The sequence below is a fragment of the Hippocampus zosterae genome, chromosome 7 (assembly GCF_025434085.1).
Source record: "Hippocampus zosterae strain Florida chromosome 7, ASM2543408v3, whole genome shotgun sequence".
NCBI lineage: Eukaryota > Metazoa > Chordata > Actinopteri > Syngnathiformes > Syngnathidae > Hippocampus > Hippocampus zosterae.
In genome coordinates, this window is record NC_067457.1 from 14,492,182 (window position 1) to 14,517,867 (window position 25,686).

At 44.2% G+C, this 25,686-nt stretch overlaps 1 protein-coding gene across 1 annotated transcript in view; it reads left to right on the plus strand.

Annotated features, from left to right (window-relative positions):
- nxph1 (neurexophilin 1) overlaps nt 1-18,183 on the plus strand; it is a 33,633-nt gene extending 15,450 nt beyond the window's left edge. Inside the window, exon 2 of the mRNA XM_052071283.1 lies at nt 16,058-18,183. Coding sequence (XP_051927243.1) covers nt 16,058-16,813 — 756 coding nt within the window. The 3' untranslated portion in view covers nt 16,814-18,183. The remainder of the gene's footprint in view (nt 1-16,057) is intronic.
- Nucleotides 18,184-25,686: the final 7,503 nt, after the last annotated feature.

Below are 25,686 nucleotides of genomic sequence, written 5' to 3' on the forward strand. Positions count from 1 at the left end.
ATCGAAGAAGTGGCTGACATCAAGAATACATCCAGTACCAGTTGGCTGGAAAAAGCTGCACTGTAAGACAGCACAGAGGTGCTAGTCATGGCAGCAAAAGAACAGGGTCCACGCACAACAGTAATAGAGGCTGGTCTACCACATCGGATAGAACCCCTAGGCACAGGCTTTGCAAGGAAACCCCAGAAATGGTGCAACACGTTGCAGCAGGGTCTAAGATACTGGCGCCAAGGCATACATGGAGTGGCATAACCGAGTAGCAGGAATCGTGTCATCTAGGTCCCATAAATCTTTTGACATTTGACTCGACATGACTCAGACTTGATCCGAGTTTTACTGTTTTTTGCTTTCTACTGTCCTTGTTATTAATTTTTTCTTTTATTGTTGTATACATGATATTTGCTCCATGTACAGCACTTGGTTTTCAGCGATGGGTATTTTAAAGTGCTCTATAATACAGATGAGTTGAGTTGAGAATCAAGCTGGCAAACACCAGCCCCTCCAAAGGTGGTTGAGAACTACCAGGCCAAGATGTTATGGGACTTTCAAATATAGACTGACAAACTGGTGATAGCCAATCAGTCTGGCATAGCGGTGGTGGATAAGCATCAGAAGACGGCAGTCATGATAGATGGAGCAATCCCGAATGATAGCAACATATACAGTGTACAGTGAAACTCCTCTACAATGAAATGATGTTTGCAGCAAAACCCCCTGTTTTCACAACAGGGGTTTTTCACTGTAGCAAATTTGATCTCAGGTGTAAGATAAGATAAGATATCCTTTATTCGTCCCACACTGGGGAAATTTACAGCCTCCAGCAGCAAGAAAGTATGTAGAAAGAAGAAAGGAGAAAGAGGAAAAAAAACCAACAAACATCTTTCAATTAAATACAATATGAACACAAATGGATAAATCGCAGTACTATTTACTGTCAGGGCGGGCTGGGGGGGGGGGGGTGGGAGGGACTGGCCATCATAGCTTTTAGCTTAGTTAGCATCCTTCTGTTGCCCACCTCCTCCAGAGTGTCAAGGGAGCAACCCAGGACAGAACTGGCCTTCCTGACCAGTCGCTCCAGTCTCTTTCTGTCCCGTACTGAGATGCTGCCTGACCAGCAGACAATGCCATAATGGATGGCCGAGGCCACCACCGAGTTATAGAACGTCTTAAGGAGTGACCCCTGAACCCCAAAAGACCTCAGTGTCCTGAGTAGGAAGAGTCTCTGTCCCCTCTGACTCTGTCCTTTCCTAATCAGGGTGTCCGTGTTTGTAGACCAGTCCAGTTTGTCGTTCAGAAGAACACCAAGGTACTTGTAGGAGGTCACCCTCTCTATGTCCATACCCTGGATGTTCATCTGTGCTGGTGAGGACTTTTTACTGCAGAAATCCACAACCAACTCCTTAGTTTTCCTAGGGTTGATCTGGAGGAGATTCTGCTGGCACCAGTCCACAAAGTCCTTTGTCAGTCCCCTGTACTCCCGATCGAATGAGGCCAACAATCGCAGAGTCATCGGAGAACTTCTGAAGGTTCTGAGGCAGCCACTCGGGGGGCGCCATCATCAAAAAAAACACACACACACACACACACACACAAACTCATGTGTACTCTTTATTTTTATTCCAAGAGTGCCTAAGTATGAGCATGCACTTATTTGACACTTCATATCATATAGTCAGTGCAGAAAGAAAACAAGGGAAAGAAATTGAGAAATTTACGATCAACATTCACTTTCACTTACATCAGTTTCTTGGATAATGTTTTTTATTTTGTTTCCACCTTCTTTCATTTTGATCACTTTTACCCTCTCTTCAAGCATCAGAGCTCTTCTTGTCTTAGCTGCTTGACATCCAAAGATCCGTTTTGTAGCAATGCAACGCAACAATAATAAATACTTCCTTGACTACTATACATGTGTAAACCAGTGTGGTGGTTGCTGTTGCCGTTTACGAACAAAGCAGTAGAGGTCGCTGTTGGATTTGACTTCATTGGAGTGAATCTCATCGCGAGGCAAGAGCAGAGAAAAATATTTCATATAAGCAACAAGGGTTTTTTTCGTTGTATGGTGGGCAGGAAAGCGGGAATGGCGTTAATGCATGAAGATTTTTTCACACTAGGGGGTATTTTCGGCCATGTTAGTTTCGTTGTAGAGGAGTTTCACTGTATAAATAACATACAGTATATCACCTACAAGCTGTTCTTACCCTAAGTGTTTTGACATACCTGAACCCGGATAGAAAGTCCGACTGTGTGCCATTCCAGTGTCTGTCCCCTCATCTTTCATTCTGCTCGTATATTGATTAAAACAAGTACTGCTGAAAGGAGTACTTCCTTACAGGTAGTGAAGTGTCTCACCCATAATTTATTCTGTCACTTTGATGCATTTGCTCAGTTTTTTTTTCTCTCACGTGTTTGACATATAGCTCAGGGGAAGGCTCAGGCCGATCTGTCAAACCTTCCAGTCATTATTTCAAAGATTAGCTACTTAAAGTGCAGTAAGCCACTTCACTTCACCAAGTGGTTTCCATGCACTGTAAGGGGACAGTCAAATCACTACCGTCACATTTTGAGAAGTTCAAGCGGTAATAGAAACATGTTACACGTGTCGCATAAGCCAACCTTTTAACTTCTTTCGACACTTCTGTGCTATGGTCAAAGTTTATGTCATAATTTAAATATTTTAATAACATTACTGTTTTTTTCATGTTTGTGATTTCTTGTTCAATTTCGGGCGGCCCAGTGCTGGACTGGTTCGTACGTCGGTCTCACAGTGAAGATTTACAGGGTTCGAAACCGCGTTCTGCCTTACTGTGTGGAGTTTGCATGTTCTCTCCGTGCCTGCGTGGCTTTTCTGCGGGTACTCCAGTTATCTCCTACTTTCCAAAAACATGGATGGCAGGCTGATTGAGCACACTAAATTGTCCTTGTGAGTGTGAGCGCGGATGGTTGTTAGTCTCTGTATGTCCTGCAATTGGCAGGCGACCGGGTCAGGGTGTCCCCCGCCGACTGCCCAAAGACAGCTGGGATAGGCTCCAGTATGCCCTACGACCCTTGTGAAGATAAGCGCATCAGAAAATGATGAATGGATGTTCAATATCTCACTATTCTGCTGGGGTGTCGAAATTGCCAATGTATTGATACTCAACCGATGCAGCTCTCACAACCCACACGTGGAAAACCGAAAGTGTTTTCAGGAGCCCTCAAGGTGGCATTCGGCACCAACACCCAAGCCACTGTAACATTTCCACTTGCTGCATTGCACAACGCGGTGCGGAAAAGGTTGTCCAAGTCTGTCGAAACATTGCTTCCTCTTTGACCCGGTCACTGGCTTGTGCGTGACCATGTCCGTCGGTTGCTGTCCTCCATGAACAATGCGACATAGCATCAAGTTGAAAGGCACACGGGGGAGAACAATGAAGACGTGGAAGTGGACATTATTCCTACAAAAGCGCCGTCATTCAGCTCGACAAAAGACAAGGTCTTGACATGGGCAATGTCAACCTGTATAGCTTTTGTTTCAATAGCAGCACTCTTTTCTTTTGAGTAAAGGGCCTTACAAATTGCAGAGCTTGGAAGCAAGTGCTGCAAATGACCTTGAGAAGAAAGGGTGTTGTGGTTGCAGCCATCTTTTTGACGAGACATTTTTGAATAAAAACTACCGGTAGACGACTTGACTGGGCTTGGTTCTCAATTTGCATTTCCTTCCAGCCCACGCCGATAATATATTTTCACGTAACTTCTGTAGGTCATGACAAAAAGTTCTGTCTGTCCGTTATAAAATATTTCCCCAGCAACTGTGGATTCTCTTTAAATCCTTCATTCAAGTACAATGCCGAGCAATATTTATAATATTTCTCAATGTACAGATTTTCAATCTTCTATGGCTGTTTGAAATGCTAAACATCAATTTAAAGTTGATAAAAATCCTGCAAGAAGATTCTATTAAATGGTGCAGCGTTTCAGCAAAATTTTGAGGGTTGGGAACCTTTTTTTCAAAATTAGAAAAAACCCACAATATTTTTCATCAACATCTCGAGAACAATATATTGTTTTAATTTCACTGCCAGAACATACAGTGACTATATTCAACAAAGAATAATAAGAAAATTTGTTGAACTCCAACGTATGTTCGACTATGATTAATTTGTGCTGTCCGGGGAACTTGTGGGTGTCTAAAATAACTATGTGTAATATATGTAAATTACAATTTAAGATCAGTTAACTGTGTCATTATATTGGGTGACAATGACATTTACTTATCGTATTGGTTGTCACATATTAAATGTTTCCACATAGCCGCTGGTTGGGAAACACTGGTTTCGGATGCAACCAGAGCGAGAAAAAAATTGAGATATTATGAGGACAAAAAATTAAGAACAAGGGAGCTTGAGTTTTTAAAAAATGGCGAGTGGAAATTCTGATTGGCTGGTGGCTTTTAGGGAGTAACTCCCACATTGGCTGGTGATCCGAACAATTCGTTTAGAACTGTGGTTATATGATATTGAGAGAGGTTGGGGAGAATGACTCCCGGTAATATATCAACTACGGATTGTGCAATGTGTGTGGTGATGTTCATCTGTGTTTTTATGTACTGTATTTTCCGCACTACAAGGCGGTCCAAAGTATACGGTGCATCTTCAATGAATAGCCTATTTAAAAACGTTTCTTGTATAGGGTGCACCGCCTTATAAGGCACATAGAATAGAAGCTACAATAGTGGCTGCGGTTGCATTATGCATCCACTAGATGGAGCTACGCTAAAGGAAATACAATACAATACAATGCCGCTTTATTTGTATAGAGCCATCACAACCACTGCAGCTGTAACAAGGGGCTTTAAATAACATCCAAGAAACAAGAGTATTTATCCATATATAAAAAAGGCCATGGGATTATAAGGCACACTGTCGGTTTTTGAGAAAATGTAATGCTTTTAGGTGTGCCTTATAATGCGGAAAATACGATAATTTATATGTCTAGTGTTTGTGGGATGAGTATATGTTACATTTTAACAATTGTTATTTTCCTCATCATTTTGTCACTCAGATTCTGTCACAGGGGTAAATTCATCTCCAACAAAGTGTGTGCAAAGCATGGACAATCCTGAATGGACGGGTGACTTCAAAGGGTCCGTTTTCTATCAAATCTTGACAAGATCGCATTGTGTGGGCACTCAGCCGGTTCGGAGGCGCTGAAGTGACCAGAGATCTGAAATTAAATTAAAGGGCCAATTAGGCCTCAGGTAACGGATAACAGTTCCCATTTATCGGCTGCTCTTCTTTGATGAGGCGGAAAGAGAAAGACAGACATGGTGTAAAATCTGGAGTGAGGCGTTCACTTAACAGCTTTCGCCCTCAGGGTTCAGACAGACAGCACAAGCCTTTGATTTTCCCATTAGCAGTCGGACTAGAGGATCCTAAACCTACCTGACTTATGATGTTCAAAAATGAGCAGTATGTGTTCAGCCTTATCCCACATCCCTCCTCATACCCCCCACACCTCACCCCACTCAGGGGCTCCAGTCAGCCAGATAAGGGCTAATCTCCAGCTAGCTGCTGTTCATTTACAACCAAGCGTATCCCGAATCCACATTAATGTTGTGTGCCGGGGCCTCATATTCACTCATCCTGCCCTCCCAGAGGCTGCTCTGAGATGCAGGTGAGCACGTGATTGACTTCATTGGAATGAATAATGACTTTCCACACGCAGCAATGTGTTCAACGTGTGTGGCTGGGCCGCATGCTGTGAATGAGAAGCAGCTGGTGTAAATTTTAATAGAAAAGAAAGATGCAGCTAACTAAAAACCACCCACTGATCATCACTGTGGGAATACTTCAATTGCAATTTTAAAAGATGGTTGTGTGTGTTTCTGTATGTATGAACGCATACATACATTTCCACATAATACTACATTTACAGTATTTCATAGTTATTTGACATTGAAGAGATCTATTGTCATACAGTTTAAAAGTGTAAAACAATTGAGTGTTAGATTTGCTGCTTTTTTTTAATTGACTGGTTTTATCTCTATTATAGGTATACAGTAGTGTGAGACATTTAATTACGTAAACTCATTCAATCGCAGCCATTTTCACTGGCGCAAACCCCTCAATCCCAGGGTTTTACCGGATTTTGACTGAATTTGCGAGGCCCACAGAATATTTGGTTCTAATGCTATATAAACATGTAGCCTACCAAAATATAGGTTGGACTCTCGCCCTTCAGCAGAAAAAAATGTTTCTATTTTTTTTCTATTCCTCAGAAATTGGCATTAAAAAATGACTATGTTTCATGAAAATGACGACTCCTGGGCAAAAAACGGAAAAAAAGAGCTTTTTGTAAAAGCATGCATTTCAATCATGAGAGGCACCACTGCCACCTTCTGGTCGCTTTTTTTTTACATGATTTACAGTGCAAACGGTTTATTCTCATTCACAGATTGCATCAAACCCTCCTCCTCCTTCTCTATGATGGAAAAAAAGACAGACGTACAAGTACGTCCTTGGTAGGCGGGGCCTAATTTTAAAAATACATACTTTTTTTAGTACGTCTTGTGGAATGAAAGAGTTAAAACCCACTATTAATTTCATTAATAAACAAAAAAAAATTCTCACATTGTGTCTGCCTCACAAGCGTGTGTCTGCCTCGTCATTGACACCACATGCACCAACATTTTTATATGTCACTTTTATATAGTTATTAGTAATTCTATAAAAGTACATGGGTGGCACCTTACAGGAGGCTGACATATTTCACCGCCATCCTTCTGCTACGGATACCCAAAGGAAAAAAATAATCAAATTACTGACTACAGCAGTAGTCAAAATAATCCAAATCACGTTTGAGGGAATACTTGTCGTTTCTGATGACATTTTCCTTGTCGTAGTTTTACGAAGTATGGTCTCTCTGAGGCACCGTAGTTGGTGCGCAGGCTCGAGATAAGGTCATTGCAATCTGTTTGTTTGCCACTACATAGCAAGCGCATATTACACACTGTACATTCAAACTATTATATTTTTAATGTATGGAAGTTGTTGTAGTGATAAAATGTGATTGATGAGAAGTTCTGCAGGATGTCTGAATGGATGTTTGCTAAATGTGAATACAACTTTTCAACCACTAGGTGGCATGGTGGTTTCATGTTGGACGTTGATGACGCACTTCCGCTACAGTTTGGCTGTATTATCCTTACAATACAATACAATACATGCTGATTTATATATCCTTGTCAAATTAAAGTTAGAGATTAGGAAATAAATTCATTTATCGATTCCTGCGCTTTTTGTTCATTAGAACTAACAAATACTGTTCACCTGTCACAAATATATGTAATTTTATTATGGTTGTTATTAAAACGTGATATAGTGAAGCCTGGTTGTATCAGAATGCTTTTATTTTGTTAAACCGTAAAATGATGCATACTGTGACGTCACGTCTGGTTTTGGAGCAAGACAAATGATTGATACTGTGTCCAACTGTTTTGGAATGTCCACCCTCATTCTATTTGGCGATTTGGACACCCACAGCCAGCTAGCTAGTTGTTCCTCGTCGCATATCACGTGACTACAGTACATATCAAATATTTGACTAATTATTGTTCATTTTATTTATCAGGTTCCAAATAACAAATGAGCAAACTCGGAAAACAGGTGAGCCGTGATTGGTCATGACTGTGATGTCAGTTTCAGGGGACAGCAACTGGCAAAATCGCCGCCCACCACTGAGATGGATCAAAACGTTTGTGCAATTTGAATTCAGCAGAAAACCCCAAACGCAGTTTTAATCAGAATGTCGTATTTAGACTTTTGCGGGGGCATAGAACATATTGTCGAGAAAATGTTTGACCTGCTTTCCTGAGGTCTCCTTTTTTTTTTTAGTTCTTGCTTTTTCAGCTCCGCTCGAAATATTTTTTTTTCCATCCAGGGCAGTGTTCACCAACCTTTTTGAAATTTAGAGCTACTTTTTTAGTACTGATTAGTGTGAAGATCTACTCATTTTGTCCAGACCGAGCATACTAAAGGGACCCAAAACCGTGACGCGAACGCGCATATTTTAAGCCTGGAAGACGGCAAACAAAGATGACAGTTCAACAGTCAAGTGGTGGTCAAGTGGCTGACTGTGATTAATAAAGCTCAACATTGTTTACATGCTCAGAGAACATGAAAAAAGGAATATGCGATTCTCTTCGATTGCCTTTATAGCATTTGAACTTGGAATCCACGTCGCATGGATCGGAACGCAAATTATATGAAATCCAACAGAAGACACATAATTAACAGTTTATGTCTTCTTCATTCATCGAATGGCGCAAAGCGCATTAAGCCGATTTCTGTGGTACGTAATGAGTAATTGTTTGCTTTTCTCTGGAAATGGGCGAAAAGAGAGGGAAATTGCTCATTCATAATGAAAGCAAATGATAGAGCCCATTACACGCATGCTCAACAGCTTTCTATTTTCACAGCGAATTATTTAATGTGATTTGTTCAGGTAATAATCTTCCATTTTTGCATCCATCAAAGCAGAATAAGATGCAGAGGTGGTTGCTTAAAAGCATTGGAGTGTTTGAAATAGCGAAGGTAGTGTGCGATGAGGTAGTTGGCCCATTTTCTTTTAGGAAAAAAAAATCTCATGAAGTGTGACAATGACAATTTGTTGAATGGGACCAAAGTGGGAGTGAATGAACTCCCAAAGGGGCTGTGAGGAGGTTTCCGCATTGTTTGCAATTAGTTATTGAGTGTTGAAACAGCTCAGGGGAAGCTGAGAGCAGCTGATCGGAACATCGGTGACCATGAGAAGAATATAGTTTGTGTGTTTACACAGATGGTAACATTGTCGAGAAACATTACTTTCAAATGCAAGTAACTTGCAAAATATAATAAATTAAATTTTGGAAGAAACTTGCTCAACACTAAAAAGGAGACATTTACAGCATACGAGAATGTATAAAATGTTCATGGATGCTGATATTGTGAATGGTGAAGGGTCAATGACTTTTTATTCAACTAAATCAGAAACATGGTGCAATGGCGAGGGAAATAGAAAAAAATAAAACGTGTTTCACCCCCACGATGTTCACTGAAAAAAATAAAATAAAACACTAGATGAACCCCAAATAATGAAGTCACCAGTGGCTGTAATTATTCATGCTTTGAAACAAAAAAAAAATTATTTGGTGTGCAAGCTAATTTATTTATGAAGGCAAAGCAAACCTTAAAAAAATAAATACATTCGATTTATTACATTTGGTCATGTAAAAATAGACATTTCAATTCAAACCACAGAGTTCTCTCTGAAAACCATACTTACATGTTGGAAACACTCAGAGTTACATTTATCAACATATTGAATTCAAAATTTTAATTGCTTTAAGGCGGTCAAGTGGTTAGCGTGTCGACCTCACAGTGCACAGGTTGTGGGTTCGATCCCGGCTCCAGCCTCCCGGTGTGGAGTTTGCGTTCTCTGCATGGGTTTTCACCGGGTACTCCGGTTTCCTCCCACGTTCCAAAAACATGCATGGCAGGCTGATTGTCCCTGCCCTGCGATTGGCCAGTGACCAGTTCAGGGTGTCCCCCGCCTACTGCCCAAAGACAGCTGGGATCGGCTAATGAGTTAGTTGGCAACCTTATATAGTACATGGATAGCATGCCCATGACGTAGTCCTGTATGTACATTTGAGAATAAGGTAACTTTTTAAAATGGTTTGTGAAAGTAAAGGGGTTTGTGATATTTTGGAAGGACCTGAATGACTCATAAAGAATGAATTCCAAATCACCGGGATTGATGCACCTCCTCTCTGCATGTACAGCACTATAACATGCAAGTTCAACTTCACACACAGAAGTACATAGGCTAATAGGATGTTCTTGAAGTTCATTGCAGAAACGTGACAGCGAGCAGCAATCATTCGGTTCATAATTGTGTTTGGCATTCATGTGGGCAAGCTGACAGCGTGGCTGTGTTTCAGGATTTATGAGACATAGACAATGAGGAGGAAACGAGATCAGAATGCTTTAGTCATATCTGAATATGCCGCTTAATGGATAAGCACTGAAAACACATCTGAGAATTGTAATCGGCGACACACGAGCTCAAAAGTGTTTTTTTGGCCGGTGCTGCAAAAAGTGTTTTTTTTTTAAAGAATCATCATGTTTTTTTGGGTTGAAATATATTTAGTGGAAAATGAACTGAAAAACAGAGTGCTCTTTTTTTTCTTAATTGTAAATGCACATATCCATTAAAAACGCCTTTTTTGGGTTGGAAATGATTGATCCATTTTGCCATTTTAAAGTATAGTATATCTAATGTTTGTTCAAAACTATGCATAACGTTACAGTGGCACAATAATAAGTATGGTTTTAAGAATAAAGCCATCGCTTTATTTTTGATCAACACTTTAAAGCGCTGTGTCAAACTCAAGGCCCAGGGGCCAGATTTGGCCCACCACATCATTTCATACGGCCCCGCAAAAGCAGCTCAAACATATCAACTTCCATAATCCTTTCTAAAATGTCTACCGGAATTTTTATTTCTCATCTGTAATGAATAAGAGATATTTTCTTGTTACCAAACCCCTCATGATAGTAACTCAAACAATAGTTGAATCAACAGTTATTCTTGACTTCTTAATATGGTTTCAGTCATAACGGACCTCCAAGTGAGACAGTAACTAAAATGTTGCCTGCGCCAAAAATGAATTTGACACCCCTTCTTCAATTTTTACGTGTTGCTTGGGCGGTACATAGCATGTAAAAATGCATTAGCGTAAAAAAATGGACATCTAGATGGGCATTTTGTCAATCCGTCACTGACGGACAGCCAAATTTTCTGGCGAATGGTGACTAATGACAAACGTAATTAAAAAAAGACTGAAGGAGGTGGATTTTCATCCATCAGCATCATCGTCACCAACCGGGTCGAGTACCGACGGACCTCTTAGTCCGTCACTGATGGACACCGATTTCACTGATGACTGATGAAAAACAAGCCCTGCCTGTCTCGTGTTTGTTCGAGGAGGTTGAAACAGGCAAATTGATGTGAGTGTAAAGATCTTCGATCAGCCACCATATAATGTAAATACACGGCTATTTAGTGCACTCTATTTAACATTTTAATCAAATTGGATTTTTCTTCAGTCGGACTCTGGCTTTTGCGGGGGGTCAAGGAGGGGTCGGGGGTGGGGGGTTTTGGACTGACAGACTAAGAATAGATAGAGTGATGGGTTGGTAAAATTTACTCACGGAAGCACGGTTAAAATGACATGACTTACTGACACACTGACGATTACAGTTTGTTTGGCTTGAAAAAAATGATGGACTCCCAATGACGGACTATGTGACAGAATATATTTGACTTTTATGACAACATTTTGGACACACAGGTATGTTGGTCCAATGAGACCTAGTGTGTGTAATTTTCTGTTGGAAAAAAGACATATATGAACAAAGAAGGCGCTCACTGGCAGGTTATTCCTCAATTTTCATTTTGAAGTGTACTTACGCATGTTTTGATGACCCCCCTTTTCCTCCATTGTGTACAACTTCACAACAGAACAGGCAGGCACGCATGTAGGTGCAGTAAACATTTCCAGGACAAGGAGGGATTTACAATTGGCAAGGAGACATGCCAAGCAGGTTAAATTAAAAACAAATGCTGTGCCAATTATTTTTAAAGAGCAAGAAGTGAGAGATGAGCTTAACTGCCTGAGGGAGGAGCTGCTTTATCCCTTTTGCGATTCCCGGTGAGGCAAGCGACAGCGTTGTGGGCGTTGTGCCTATAATGCTCGTAAAATAAGTCGCTGAGGCACCGAAACGATGCGGCACTCTGACCTTTATGCGGGTGAGGTTGGAGGACATTAATTACAGCATTGTCTGTGCTATGTGTAGCGAGCAAAGACATGACAGACATGGTGCTATATGACGCACTTCCTGGTCAACCACGAGTGTTTTGTGCCATCAAAAGATCTTTCATATTAAATGTAGATTCTCACTCCAGACGTGTTTCGTAGTATTTGGTGAAGCTATATGTGTACTGTGATATTAATATTCAAAGTCTTGTTTGTAAATATTTGTAAGCTAACTTAAGCTATCAAATGATAATAACAGGTACAAGAAACAGGACAAAGTGGCCTCAAGGGCTCTGGACGATGGTGTCACTCATACCACGATTCACTGCACCAAATGTAAATTAACACAATTTTGCCAGGGGAGAAAATCGATCACTAATTCGAGGAAACGCAACACTCGGATGATGGTCGACTGCTGGTGTCCACCAGGGTACCACAAGAGGGGACAAAAGAAGGAGCGAGCGAGAATTCTACAGGCTGCCAAAAGAAGAACCAAGGTGTAACGCCAGCGTTGGGGCAAACAGCTCCCCCGGGTTGCACTTGAGCGCCGAAGTGGCCGCAAGCAAGCACGCCTGCGCCGCCCACTTCCCCTAGTCGGTGCGCCCGATTGAGAAGTCCCGCGATCTAGCCCATATCTCAGGGCCCGCCGTCTCGTTGGCGTCCATCCCGTCCTCACCCGCCTGCAGCGGGGCAGTCTAAAACGCTCAATATTTTAACAAATAAATAAATATGTCAATTAATGTGAGAAAACCACGATCGATAGTTATCAAAACTCACATGCGCATCTCTACTTATGCCCACTTCAAACTCTGAAAATCTAATCGTCACCTTATTTTGAATTTTAAAAGCATTTGGCCTTTTTCTCCCCATAGACCAGAGGTGTCAAAGTCAAGGCCTGCGGGCCATATCTGGCCCACCACATCATTTTTGTGGCCCGCGAAAGCAAATAAAACATGATGCCTGTTCAAAACTGAACAAAATTTCTAATTCTCATTTCTAATCAAGAAGATATTCTAAGCATTTTCATGTTACGAAACCTCATTACAGTTACTTCAGCAACAGTTGAATAAACCATTATTCCTGACTTCTTTACATAGTTCCAGTCATAGCAGCCCTCCAAAGGAAACGGCAACTACAGTGTGGTCCGCCACAAAAATAAGTTTGACACCCCTGACCTCTGCCCTCATCAATCTCCGGAAATCTCAAAACCATTGTACCAATCCTTTTTCATTTTATGGACAATAATATCTTCCTCTCATTAGTGCTCACGACAGCTTAATGAGGAAAATGCTTCATGTCCATAAAATCCACCCGCCACCATCCACAGCGACCACCGTCACGGGGGCCAAGGGCAAGCATGCGTGTGCGCCGGACCGCCCACCCTTGCTGCTCTCGGCCCACCAGCGGAGCCCAGCCCTAGCTTTGAGGCCACCCTGATATTTTTTATTGCCTCTTATAAACCACTGGGATCAATCTGGGATTAGCAGAGGTATAAAATCAATAAATGCTTGATTTTGCCTTGTGGCCCCTTTATTTATTTATTGTAATCAGTGTACTGTATAAGTGCATAGGACCTGTCAGTGCGAACTCTGATGTTTGCTATGGACAACAACAAAAAAAAAATAGTTGTCTGGCATTGACTAAAGTACCTGTGAGGCCTTCTCTCTTGTCAGTGCCAGCATTTCTTTACCAGATGTACCATCCCCCAGAGTCATTGCAGCTGGCAAATTAAAAAAAACACTTGGTCAGGATCCCAGAACTTGCTTAGATGCTGTCTGTGTCTTTGAACCGCGCAGATAGACGTGTGCCATGCGGAGCGTCCTCCCACTGGACCAGGCAATTAATGCAGATAAGACACTCTTTTCAAAGATGTAGCCCTTTAAAATTCTACTCTTGGAACAGATTGTATTATGTAGCTTCAAGATGGTGCCGTAGTTGGCAGCCGTCGGCAAGAGCTTTGCTGTTTGTCGTTTTTGTGTTTTATTTTGTCATATGGTGTTTGTTGTCCTTCATGTGGACCTGATGTGGATTGTTTTGAACGTTTTGGGCATGACATTCGTCAAGGGAGAAGAATCTGTGCTTGATGGATGCTCTTCTCGGCAGCGTGTACCAGCACTGATTTTGATTTTGGCGGGGAATGTCTGCGCTATTTGACTCTCATCAGCAGACAGCCCTGGGGCGCTTGTGTTTTTTTGCGCCTGTAACGGGCAGCATTTTTCACAGCCCCGTTTTGTTCAGCGGAGATGTCAGCACTGTTGGATAGTCTGCGTTGGTGTGCGGCTGGATGGATGGTTGGTGGAGTCGAGAAAAAGAATACAGGAGCATCGGCACGCAGCACACTTGTGTATTTGGAACCGAGAGTCGCCGCTTGGAAATGAAGCGGATTTACATGTGACGGGAGAAGTGAACTGAACCAATCTCTTTTTTTCATCAATGGATGCCATAGCTTCATGTTTACTTTCAAACTTAGCTTAGAGCAGACCTGTGTGCATTTTGAGCATGACGCCAATGTTCCAGCGGTAAAATAACACTTGGATTCTCTCCTCTTTTGTATGCAGGAATGGTGGTTCCGATATGACTGTCTGCGTCTTATGTTATGTGTTGTGTTGTATTATTTTATTATTTGATGTTAACTGTTCTGTGAAGGGCTTTGTTACAGCTGCAGCTTTAGTGAAAGCGCTATATAAGTAAAGATGTATTGTAACAGTGGCTTGTATTTTTTTCAGATAACTCTGTAACCTGCAAATCAACTGATTACGGTTAAATTGGTGCCCATTAAATTGAAATTTCACTGAAACTGAATCAAAATATTAATCTCCACACTAGAGTTCATTATAGACAGTTAACTCACTCACCGAAATTTGTCTCCATCTATCAGTTATGTCGCTGCAGTAGCTGCGAGGCGAGTTAGTTTCATGGTATATGTGAACCCTTATTTTCCCTGTATTGATCCGAAGGGCAACCCATAAATTGTCAAAACCTAATCAAGACTGATTTGCTGTCATACTGTCACAATCAGCCAGTCAATGCCATTACCGCATACACTTATACTGGGTATGAATCTAACTGCTCGTACGACGTAAAAATGGGAACATTATAGCGGTCATAAATCACTCATTCATGGAGCATTCTTTCATTAATAGGGACGTTTTTTGTGTTTTTTACTTGCATTGTCTCTCCCCTTCAATGCTGCATTTTAATTCCTGTCCGCTTGATCATTAAAATTGATGCGTGCAGTTCACGCCCACTGCATATTAGTTCAGACTGCTATGCGAAAGGTTTTGCTCAGGGTCCTTCTGCGTTGACTTTGCATGGTTAACTGAAGACTCAAAGTTGCCTGGAGGTACAGTCTCGCTGTGTCCTATTTTTACGTCCTTAATAGGAAGGAATTGGTTTGCTACTGGTCGCCAGGTAGCTTTGAATAGTTTGCATTTTTTCCAAAAGAATTAAAATCACAATAAATAACTTGCATTTTATGTGACCTTGGGCTATCTTTGTCTTCGTTTATTTACAGTTGATAATCTCAAAAATTAAAGTGGGGAAGGGATGCAAAAAAGTATGAATTTGAGAAGAGAGGAAAATACACTAACTACGGAAAAGACAAGTTCAAAGCTGTTCATTTCTCTTTTTTTACATGCATGCATTTATGAGTGGTTTTGAAAATAAAATAAATCCCAAATTTCAAAAACAATGATTGTCATTGGTAGCACGGTGAGCTACTGTTTAGTACGTCGGGCTCACAGTGCAGAAGTACAGGGTTCGATTCCGGCTTCGGCCTTTCAGTGTGGAGTTTGCATGTTCTCCCCATGCCTGTGTGGGTTTTCTCCGGGTGTTCTGCTTTCCTTCCACATTCCAAAAACATGCCTGGCAGACTGATTGAATACGTTAATTTGTCTTGAGGCTTGTTTGCGAGCGCGAATGGTTGTTCGCGAATGGTTGTTCTGCGCTGCGTTTGGCTGGCAACCGGTTCAGGGTGTGCGCCGCCAACTGTCCGAAGACTGCTGGGATAGGCTGCAGCACACCCCGCGACCTTCGTGAGGAGAAGTCCATCAGAAAATGGATGAATGGAATTATTGTCATTTGAAGCATCTATTTCCACAATTTTTTTTAAAAATTGTCCAGTGTTTTTTTTTACACAGATTTAATATATACAGGTGTCAACTTTACAACAATATCAATGACTCTACTTGTTTCTCTCCTTTTCTTTTTCTCAATCAGATTACAAATGTCCACTCCTCAAATTCAGAGATCGTAAAGTCCGGGAGCCCCAAATCACCTCTCAAGAATTTATGGACAGAAAGCAGGAAGGACATGTCCATAAGTAGGCTGTTGTTACAGACTCTACATGGCAAAGAGAACAACACTGCACTGGACCTTCGTTACGATACCCCAGAGCCCTATTCAGAACAGGATCTGTGGGAATGGTTGAGGAACTCCACCGACCTGCAAGACTCACGGCCCCGGGCTAAACGGCGGCCCATGGTCAAGACCGGGAAATTTAAAAAGATGTTCGGATGGGGGGACTTCCACTCCAACATAAAGACAGTCAAACTCAACCTGCTGATCACCGGTAAGATTGTGGATCACGGCAACGGCACGTTTAGTGTCTACTTCCGCCACAACTCCACAGGTCAGGGCAACGTATCTGTTAGTTTGGTCCCTCCGACTAAGATAGTGGAGTTCGACGTGGCAGCCCAGCAGTCCGTCATAGACGCCAAGGACTCCAAGTCCTTCAATTGCCGCATCGAGTACGAGAAGGTGGAGAAGGGCGCCAAGAACACGCTCTGCAACTTTGACCCATCCAAGACGTGTTACCAGGAGCAAACCCAGAGCCATGTCTCCTGGCTGTGCTCAAAACCTTTTAAAGTCATTTGCATCTTCATTTCCTTCTATAGCACCGATTACAAATTGGTGCAGAAAGTGTGTCCGGACTACAACTACCACAGTGACACTCCTTATTTTCCATCTGGCTGATCTTTTCATACAAACCGATGCAATATCTTTGACGAGTGAGACGCAGGCCAGGGCTTCGACCCCACCGCTGAGGAATGCGTATCCTCTGGAACATCTGTTTTATTGCCATTGGAATATGTAGATATCAGGGTTTGATTGATTGATTGACCGATTGATTCATTAGACACCAAACAAGCCACAAAGTAGGTATATTTGTATTATCCAAGAGATCTAATATACGATACGGTACAATCTTTTGGAGCATTGTCAAATGATATTTTTGCTCTGATTTCAACTTTTTCTCAGACTCGCAACTTTGTTGTTAACATATCCATCGATCTATTCTTGAACTAAAGACGGATGAAAGACAACTTATTTAGAAAATATAACTGTTTATTATTATTATTAGTCCTCACAATGCAGTTAAACATGCTGTGAAGAATGTAACATGACTTCAATGTTTTATGTGAGGTCTGTGTAGGACTAAAATGGGTTTGAGCAGATGCCCCCCCCCAGCCCCCACCCGGCTGAGCTTTAGTGGTAGCACTGATGATAACGTGACGATTTGACTCTGCAACACGGCCGCTCCTCAGCTGTCGAACCAAATGCTGCTACTCGTCCAAACAGATTCCCAGCCGACTGCTAACCTGATGACCTGACTGCAAAATGATCAGCGGGTAGTTTGGGGGACTCACTCATAATCAACTAATATACATCAGTTATAGAAATGTAATGTCTTGAATTCAATATCTGATGACCTAATTTGTATGAATGGTTTGTATTGTAAATAGTCAATTCTCCCGCTGCTTCTGTACAGTATATGCATCCCGTGAGCCGTCCGTGTTATTCCGTTCTTGCTTAGTCGACTAGTCCACCCATATGATGCTTGTTCTTGGTTCCTCTATCAAAGAAAATAATGTGGATGCCCTAGATGTGATTTTACTGGAAACGGCAAGCCTGTACAGAAACCCACGACTCAAAACAGGGTGTCCAAAGAACCAGCCCCCCACCCCTCCCCCAAGATTACATTGTTATATGTGAACTACTTCAAATAGAGAAATCATAATATCTTAGCTTTATGTTGGGCCTTCCTTCTTTGCGGGTACATATCGAGTGAGGATTTCCGAACTCCAATTGTAACCTCAGGGGCGTACAATGAGTTTCTGTAATGCTACCATATACCATAAGAGACTATATGACGTCATACGGCTCTAGCTACGAAGCATAAAAGAATATGAACGTACCGTTACATGTTAAATCCGACGGAAATTGGGGGTAGCTTTTCTGGACACCCTGTATGAGACAAGTATTCATTATAATTGTCTTTGATGGCAGAGACGGTTGGAGATGTACATTTGAATAAAAATAGAGGAAATTAAATTTTTGACTGACGTTTTGTCTGAGTTGCGTTGTTCTGTTATGGCCACCATGCACAGCGTTTGTTGGTGAATGAGTTCTCACATTCTAACAAGGAATGAAACACATCAATATCGCGATGTTAGCACTGAATTATTATGAATCACCGCAAGGTTTTACATTTTCAAATGTTCCATCACTAGGAAAATATTTTTAGAACGGGGCCATGAGTGATCAGAAATAGTCCATGATGGTGGCTAGTCTAAATTTTATTTTTTTTCCATCATCTCCTGACAGTCCCTTTTGGTCTAGGAGTTTTTTTTTTAATCACTTTTTAAATCGAAAGGCCATGTTGTTTCTATAAAACCTTTGAAAAGCCTTGGCCTGCCAAATAAGCAGATATAAATTTGCTGTCATTGTGAGGTACATTCGTCAACATGATTGAAATATCTCTTGTTGTTGCTACACACGCGGCCCGGTGGCCGAGTAGTTAGTGCGTCTACTTCACAGTGCAGAGGTGGTGGGTTCGATCCCGGTTCCGGCCTTCCTGTGTGGAGTTTCCATGTTCTTCCAGGCCCTGCGTGGGTTTTCTCCGGGTATTCTGGTTACCTCCCACATTCCAAAGACATGCGTGTCAGTCTGATTGAACACTCTAAATCAGGGGTGAGCAATTATTTTTTGCATAGCGCCACATGAGAACCAGAAAATATGATGGAGGGTGAACTAAATGCCACATCATATGAATTGGATTTCTTAATTTAAAAAGCAGTATTTTGCATTTATGGCACGTTTTTTTAGACTTTAAGAGTACATTATTCCGTCGTATCGATTTGCTTGACTTGGCGCTACTGCGGGCTTCCGTATCGTCTCCCCCTTCTTCCCTGTGCCACCTGGCGTTGAAATGCCTGTCATTACAATGAAATGAATGCAGCCGTTGACATCGAACCTTAATTGTGTACCAACCTTCGGTGGGCCGCATTAAAAAGACCAACGGGCCGGATTTGGCCCGCGAGCCGTAGTTTGCTCTAAATTGTCCCGAGGTGGGAGTGTGAGTGCGGATGGTTATTTGTCTCTGTGTGCCCTGTTATTGCCTGGCAAACCGGTTCAGGGTGTCCCCCCTGCCTACTGCCCGAAGTTGGCTGGGATAGCCTCCAGCACCCTCCGCGATAATTTGAGGATAAGGCGGATCAGAAAATGGGTGGATGGATGTTGCTACATACACACTCAACTCAGTAAAAATGTGCATGCGTCTGATGCAAAGCTAAAATTTTGCATCAGCTGCCAATTTAAAGGGAATAAACTGTAAACTGTTCAAATTTCAGGGGGGGGATTTTTTTCTTCTGCTTTTAGGCACAAACGTGGAGGATGTTTTCACCAACATAAGGTTTCACAAAATTCATCTCTGCGTTTTAAGTGAGACAGCCATGCATACACATAGTCCGCCTCAGAGTGCTCTCTGGGCACCAAGGAGGGTGAGTGGTGTCGCCATGGAGGTGGATTAACACAACAGAGAACCAGCCATGGAATATGGCTTTGCGTGAGTCAGTCCACCTCAGATTGCTTGCTCGACAGGTCGCTGAGCATGACCATGCAGCGGAAAAAAAGTCCTCCAGGCATTGCGCCGCTGTGGCCGCCTCAGCGGGCACCGTGGCCGGCCACAATTGCACTGATGGCCTGTTGAATTTCAATGGAGCCAACAATAAAGAGACATATTGGCCAAAAATACCCGCAACTATTATTCACAGTTTACATGATTAGAGTTATTATTGATAAGCGCAGGTGTCAAAAAGTTTTTTGGGTATCGATAATTTGAGTGGGTGGCACCGTGGTCGACCGCTTCGCACGTCCGTCTTACAGTGCAGAGGTGCAGGGTTTGATTTCGGTTTCGGCATTCCTTTGTGGAGTTTGCATGTTCTCCCTGTGCCTGGGTGGGGTTTCTCACAGTATTCCAGTTTCGCCCGAATGGCAGGCTAATGGAACACTCCAAATCAGGGGTGAGCAAACATTTTGGCTAGGGGGCCACAATGACTCTAAAAATTAGACAGAAGGGCCAGGTCAGCACAAGCTACGGTACATATGTAACCCCCCCCCCCCCCCCCAAAACTGCATTTGTTGACAGTCCATACCAAACATCAAGCATGAACGTATTAACATTAGAGCTGTCAAACGATTAAAATATTTTATCTAATTAAAAATACAACTGTCATAATTAACTCAAATGAACAAAAAAATGAATCATGATTACTCACACATTTTTTTTGCGTTTCTGAATTTCCTTTTACATTTTTGTCCTATTTTTTCCCCATTTTAATGCTCTCATCAACTTGGAATCATGAATCAGTTTTCTATGTGCCAAATGCAAATATTTACTGAAATAGCAATTTCAATTTTTAATTTTACATGAACATTTTCCACTTGGAGCAGTTGTTCACACATAATCTCTCACACAATATTACTGTCAATCAACACCAGTGAAAAAATATTTTGTCACACAACAGCTGCTTTAACAGCTTTTTTAATGAAATGAAAACAGAGCAATATAACATTATAAAGTGCACATCTAAGGTAAACTAGTACTCAGCCTATAGTGGATTTAAACCATGGTCGCATACTTCGTTTTTCTCAAGTTTGCTTTCAACACAGCAGTCTGTTTCTGTATGTTTGTTGGAAAGTAACGAGACCCCGGACACCAGTGTCGCTGTATTCAAAACTGCCGGCCGTACAAACAAGCGCAAGCACTTCCCCCGTGCTGCTGGGGCAAACCATTCTGAAAGAGGGGGGTTTCACTCCCCCTAACACAGTCAGGCTATGTTGATTATGTTGGTCCTTCTTGCGCGGAAGTGTCTCTACGGTTTTTGTGTCTACCTCATTTCGGATGACTACACTTGTTCGATGACAACACTGAAGACGTTTAATTTTCGCTAGGTCGCTACAACAGCAGTGCACTGTCACTGTCAGACGAACACAGAGAAGCTCCACCCGCTGTATTTATATGGACACGGAACGCTGTAACCTTCCACACAAAATAGTTCCAAACAAGAACGCTGTAACCTTCCACACAAAATAGTTCCAAACAAGTAACAATCGCGTCAGTGGCATACATCGTATACCTGAATGATACACAGAGAGAGAAGAACAGGTAACTTTGGTCTTGTCAGTGGAGCAATCTGGCAACTTTTTAAAAGTAAATTTTCCATTCATAAACTCTTTAAGTATCCATTTTCGGTGTCTCCCGCTGCCATGGCTGGTAAAACAGACATGGGCGTGGACTTCTGCAGCGCGCTTGTTGTTTTGTTTCTGGTGTATTTATAGAGCAACGTAACATCCGCTTGTGACGTGTGCCGTGTTAATCTTGCGAGAAAATTTTTAATCCCGTTAAAATTCATTTAAATTAATGCCAATAAAAACGCGCTAAACTGACAGCTCTAATTAACATCCATCCATCCATTTTCCGAACCGCTTAATCCTCACAAGGGTCGCGGGGGGTGCTGGAGCATATCCCAGCCGTCTTCGGGCAGTAGGCGGGGGACACCCTGAATCAGTTGCCAGCCAATCGCAGGGCATACAGAGACGAACAATCATCCACGCTCACATTCACACCTAGGGACAATTTAGAGCGTCCAATCAGCCTGCCATGCATGTTTTTGGAATGTGGGAGGAAACCGGAGCACCCGGAGAAAAACCAAGCAGGCCCGGGGAGAACATGCAAACTCCACACAGGGAGGCCGGAGCTGGAATCGAACCCGGTACCTCTGCACTGTGAAACCAACGCGCTAACCACTGGACTACCGGGCTGCCCTCTAATTAACATACTTTTTAAAAATCAGAACAGTGTTGTTTATCAACCATGTTAGCCAGCGAATTGCTGTTGAAGTCAATCAATACAGTAAATATTTTGAAGTAAGGGATCATATTTGCCTCTCCGTGAGCCGTCATCTTACCGTGGTGGAGGGGTTTGTGTGTCCCAATGATCCTAGGAGCTAAGTTGTATGGGGCTTTATGCCCCTGGCAGGGTCACCCATGGCAAACAGGTCCTAGGTGAGGGACCAGACAAAGCACGGCTCACAAAGCCTTGCCCGGACGCGGGTCACCGGGGCCCCCCTCTGGAGCCAGGCCTGGAGGTGGGGCTCATTGGCGAGCGCCTGGTGGCCGGGCCTACACCCATGGGGCCCGGCCGGGCTCGGCCCGAAGAGGCAACGTGGGTCCCCCTTCTCGTGGTCTCACCACCCGTGGGAGGGGTCAAAGGGGTCGGGTGCAATGCGAGCTGGGCGGCAGCCAAAGGCGGGGACCCTGGCGGTCCGATCCTCGGCTGCAGAAGCTAGCTCTTGGGACATGGAATGTCACCTCTCTGGCAGGGAAGGAGCCCGAACTGGTGTGTGAGGCAGAGAAGTTCCGACTGGATATAGTCGGACTTGCCTCCACACACAGCCTAGGTTCTGGTACCAGTCCTCTCGAGAGGGGTTGGACTCTCTTTCACTCTGGAGTTGCTCACGGTGAGAGGCGCAGAGCAGGTGTGGGCATGCTCAGTGCCTGTACGTTGGGGTTCACACCGGTGGACGAGAGGGTTGCATCCCTTCGCCTGCGGGTGGGGGAACGGGTCCTGACTGTGGTTTGTGCATATGCACCAAACAGCAGCTCAGCATACCCACCCTTTTTGGAGTCCTTCGAGGGTGTGCTGGAGAGTACTCCTGCTGGGGACTCTCTTGTTCTACTGGGGGACTTCAATGCTCACGTGGGCAATGACAGTGAGACCTGGAGGGGCGTGATTGGGAGGAACGGCCCCCCCGATCAGAACTCAAGTCGTGTTTTGTTATTGTATTTCTGCGCTCGTCACGGACTGTCCATAACGAACACCTTGTTCAAACATAAGGGTGTCCACATGTGCACTTGGCACGAGGACACCCTAGGCCGTAGTTCCATGATCGACCTTGTGGTCGTGTCATCGGATTTGCGGCCGCATGTTCTGGACACTCGGATGAAGAGAGGGGCGGAGCTGTCAACTGATCACCACCTGGTGGTGAGTAGGCGCCGATGGTGGGGGAAGATGCCGGTCCGTCCTGGCAGACCCAAACGTATTGTGAGGGTTTGTTGGGAGCGTCTAGCGGAATCCCCTGTCAGAAGGAGTTTCAACTCCCACCTCCGACAGAGCTTTTCCCATGTTCCGGGGAAGACGGGGGACATTGAGCCCGAGTGGACCATGTTCCGTGCCTCTATTGTTGAGGCGGCCAATCTGAGTTGTGGCCGTAAGGTGGTTGGTGCCTGTCGTGGCGGCAATCCCCGTACTCGCTGGTGGACACCAGCAGTAAGGGATGCCGTCAAGCTGAAGAAGGAGTCCTATCGAGCCTTTATGGCCTGTGGGACCCCAGAGGCAGCTGACGGGTATCGACTGGCCAAGCGGAACGCAGCTTTGGTGGTCGCCGAGGCAAAAACCCGAGCATGGGAAGAGTTCGGTGAGGCCATGGAAGCCGACTTCCGGACGGCTTCGAGGAAATTCTGGTCCACCATCCGACGTCTCAGGAGGGGGAAGCAGTGCACCACTAACACTGTGTACAGTGGGGATGGGGCGCTGCTGACTTCGACTCGGGACGTTGTGAACCGGTGGGCAGAGTACTTCGAAGACCTCCTCAACTCCACCAACACGCCTTCCTTGGAGGAAGCAGAGCCTGGGGACTCTGAGGTGGGCTCTCCTATCTCTGTGGTTGAAGTCACCGATGTGGTTAAAAAGGTCCTCGGTGGCAAGGCCCCAGGGGTGGATGAGATCCGCCCGGAGTTCCTCAAGGTTCTGGATGATGTGGGGCTGTCCTGGTTGACACGCCTCTGCAACATCGCGTGGTCAACGGGGAGAGTGCCTCTGGATTGGCAGACCGGGGTGATAGTCCCTCTTTTTAAAAAGGGGGACCGGAGGGTGTGTTCCAACTATAGAGGGATCACACTCCTCAGCCTCCCTCGTAAGGTCTATTCAGGGGTGCTGGAGAGGAGGGTCCGTCAGGAAGTCGAGCCTCAGATTGAGGAGGAGCAGTGTGGTTTTCGTCCCGGCCGTGGAACAGTGGACCAGCTCTACACCCTTAGCAGGGTTCTCGAGGGTATGTGGGAATTCGCCCAACCAGTCTACATGTGTTTTGTGGACTTGGAGAAGGCGTTTGACCGTGTCCCTCGGGGAGTTCTGTGGGGGGTGCTTCGTGGGTATGGAATACCGAACCCCCTGATATGGGCTGTTCGGTCACTATACCATCGATGTCAGAGTTTGGTTCGCATTGCCGGCAGTAAGTCGGAATCGTTTCCAGTGAGGGTAAGACTTCGCCAAGGCTGCCCTGTCACCGATTCTGTTCATAACCTTTATGGACAGAATCTCTAGGCGCAGCCGAAGCGTTGAGGGGGTTCGTTTTGGTGGCCTCAGTATTGCATCCCTGCTTTTTGCAGATGATGTGGTGCTGTTGGCTCCTTCAAACAGGGCTCTCCAACTCTCACTGGAGCGTTTCGCAGCCGAGTGTGAAGCGGTTGGGATGAAAATGAGCACCTCCAAATCTGAAACCATGGTCCTCAGTCGGAAAAGGGTGGAGTGCCCCCTCCGGGTCGGGGTGGGGAGATCTTGCCCCAAGTGGAGGAGTTCAAGTATCTTGGGGTCTTGTTCACGAGTGAGGGCAGGAGGGAGCGAGAAATCGACAGGCGGATCGGTGCAGCGTCTGCTGTGATGCGGACGTTGTATCGGTCTGTCGTAGTGAAGAAGGAGCTGAGCCAAAGGACGAAGCTCTCAATTTACCAGTCGATCTACGTTCCAACCCTCATCTATGGTCACGAGCTATGGGTCGTGACCGAAAGAACGAGATCCCGGATACAAGCGGCCGAAATGAGTTTTCTCCGCAGGGTGTCCGGGCTCTCCCTTAGAGATAAGGTGAGAAGCTCAGTCATCCGGGAGGGGCTCCGAGTCGAGCCGCTTCTCCTCCACATCGAGAGGAGCCAGATGAGGTGGCTTGGACATCTGATTCGGATGCCTCCTGAACGCCTCCCTGGTGAGGTGTTCCGGGCATGTCCCACCGGGAGGAGACCCCGAGGAAGACCCAGGACACGCTGGAGAGACTATGTCACCCAGCTGGCCTGGGAACGCCTCGGGATCCCCCGGGGAGAGCTGGAAGAAGTAGCTAGGGAGAGGGAAGTCTGGGCTTCCCTGCTAAAGCTGTTGTCCCCGCGACCCGGCCCCGGATAAGCGGTAGAAGATGGATGGATGGATGGATGGATGGATCATATTTGTGGTGTCCAATCTTTCCTTATCACAGAATTGTCCTTCTGTGGGAAACAACTACGTTACACACCCTGTAGGAACGTCCAAGTGTGTTATCAACATACATGTATCAAAACACAAGCAACAAAGTGCAACAATATATTGCCCAAAAACAGTTTATAACACAAAAACTGCAGCATACAGTTCAGGTTTCTGAACAAATATAGTTTATTTCTTTCCACTCACTCACTGTCTTTAATTTGACCACCCCTCGATCACCACCCAAGACAGCGTTGCTCAGCTGATGTCGTGCAACCAC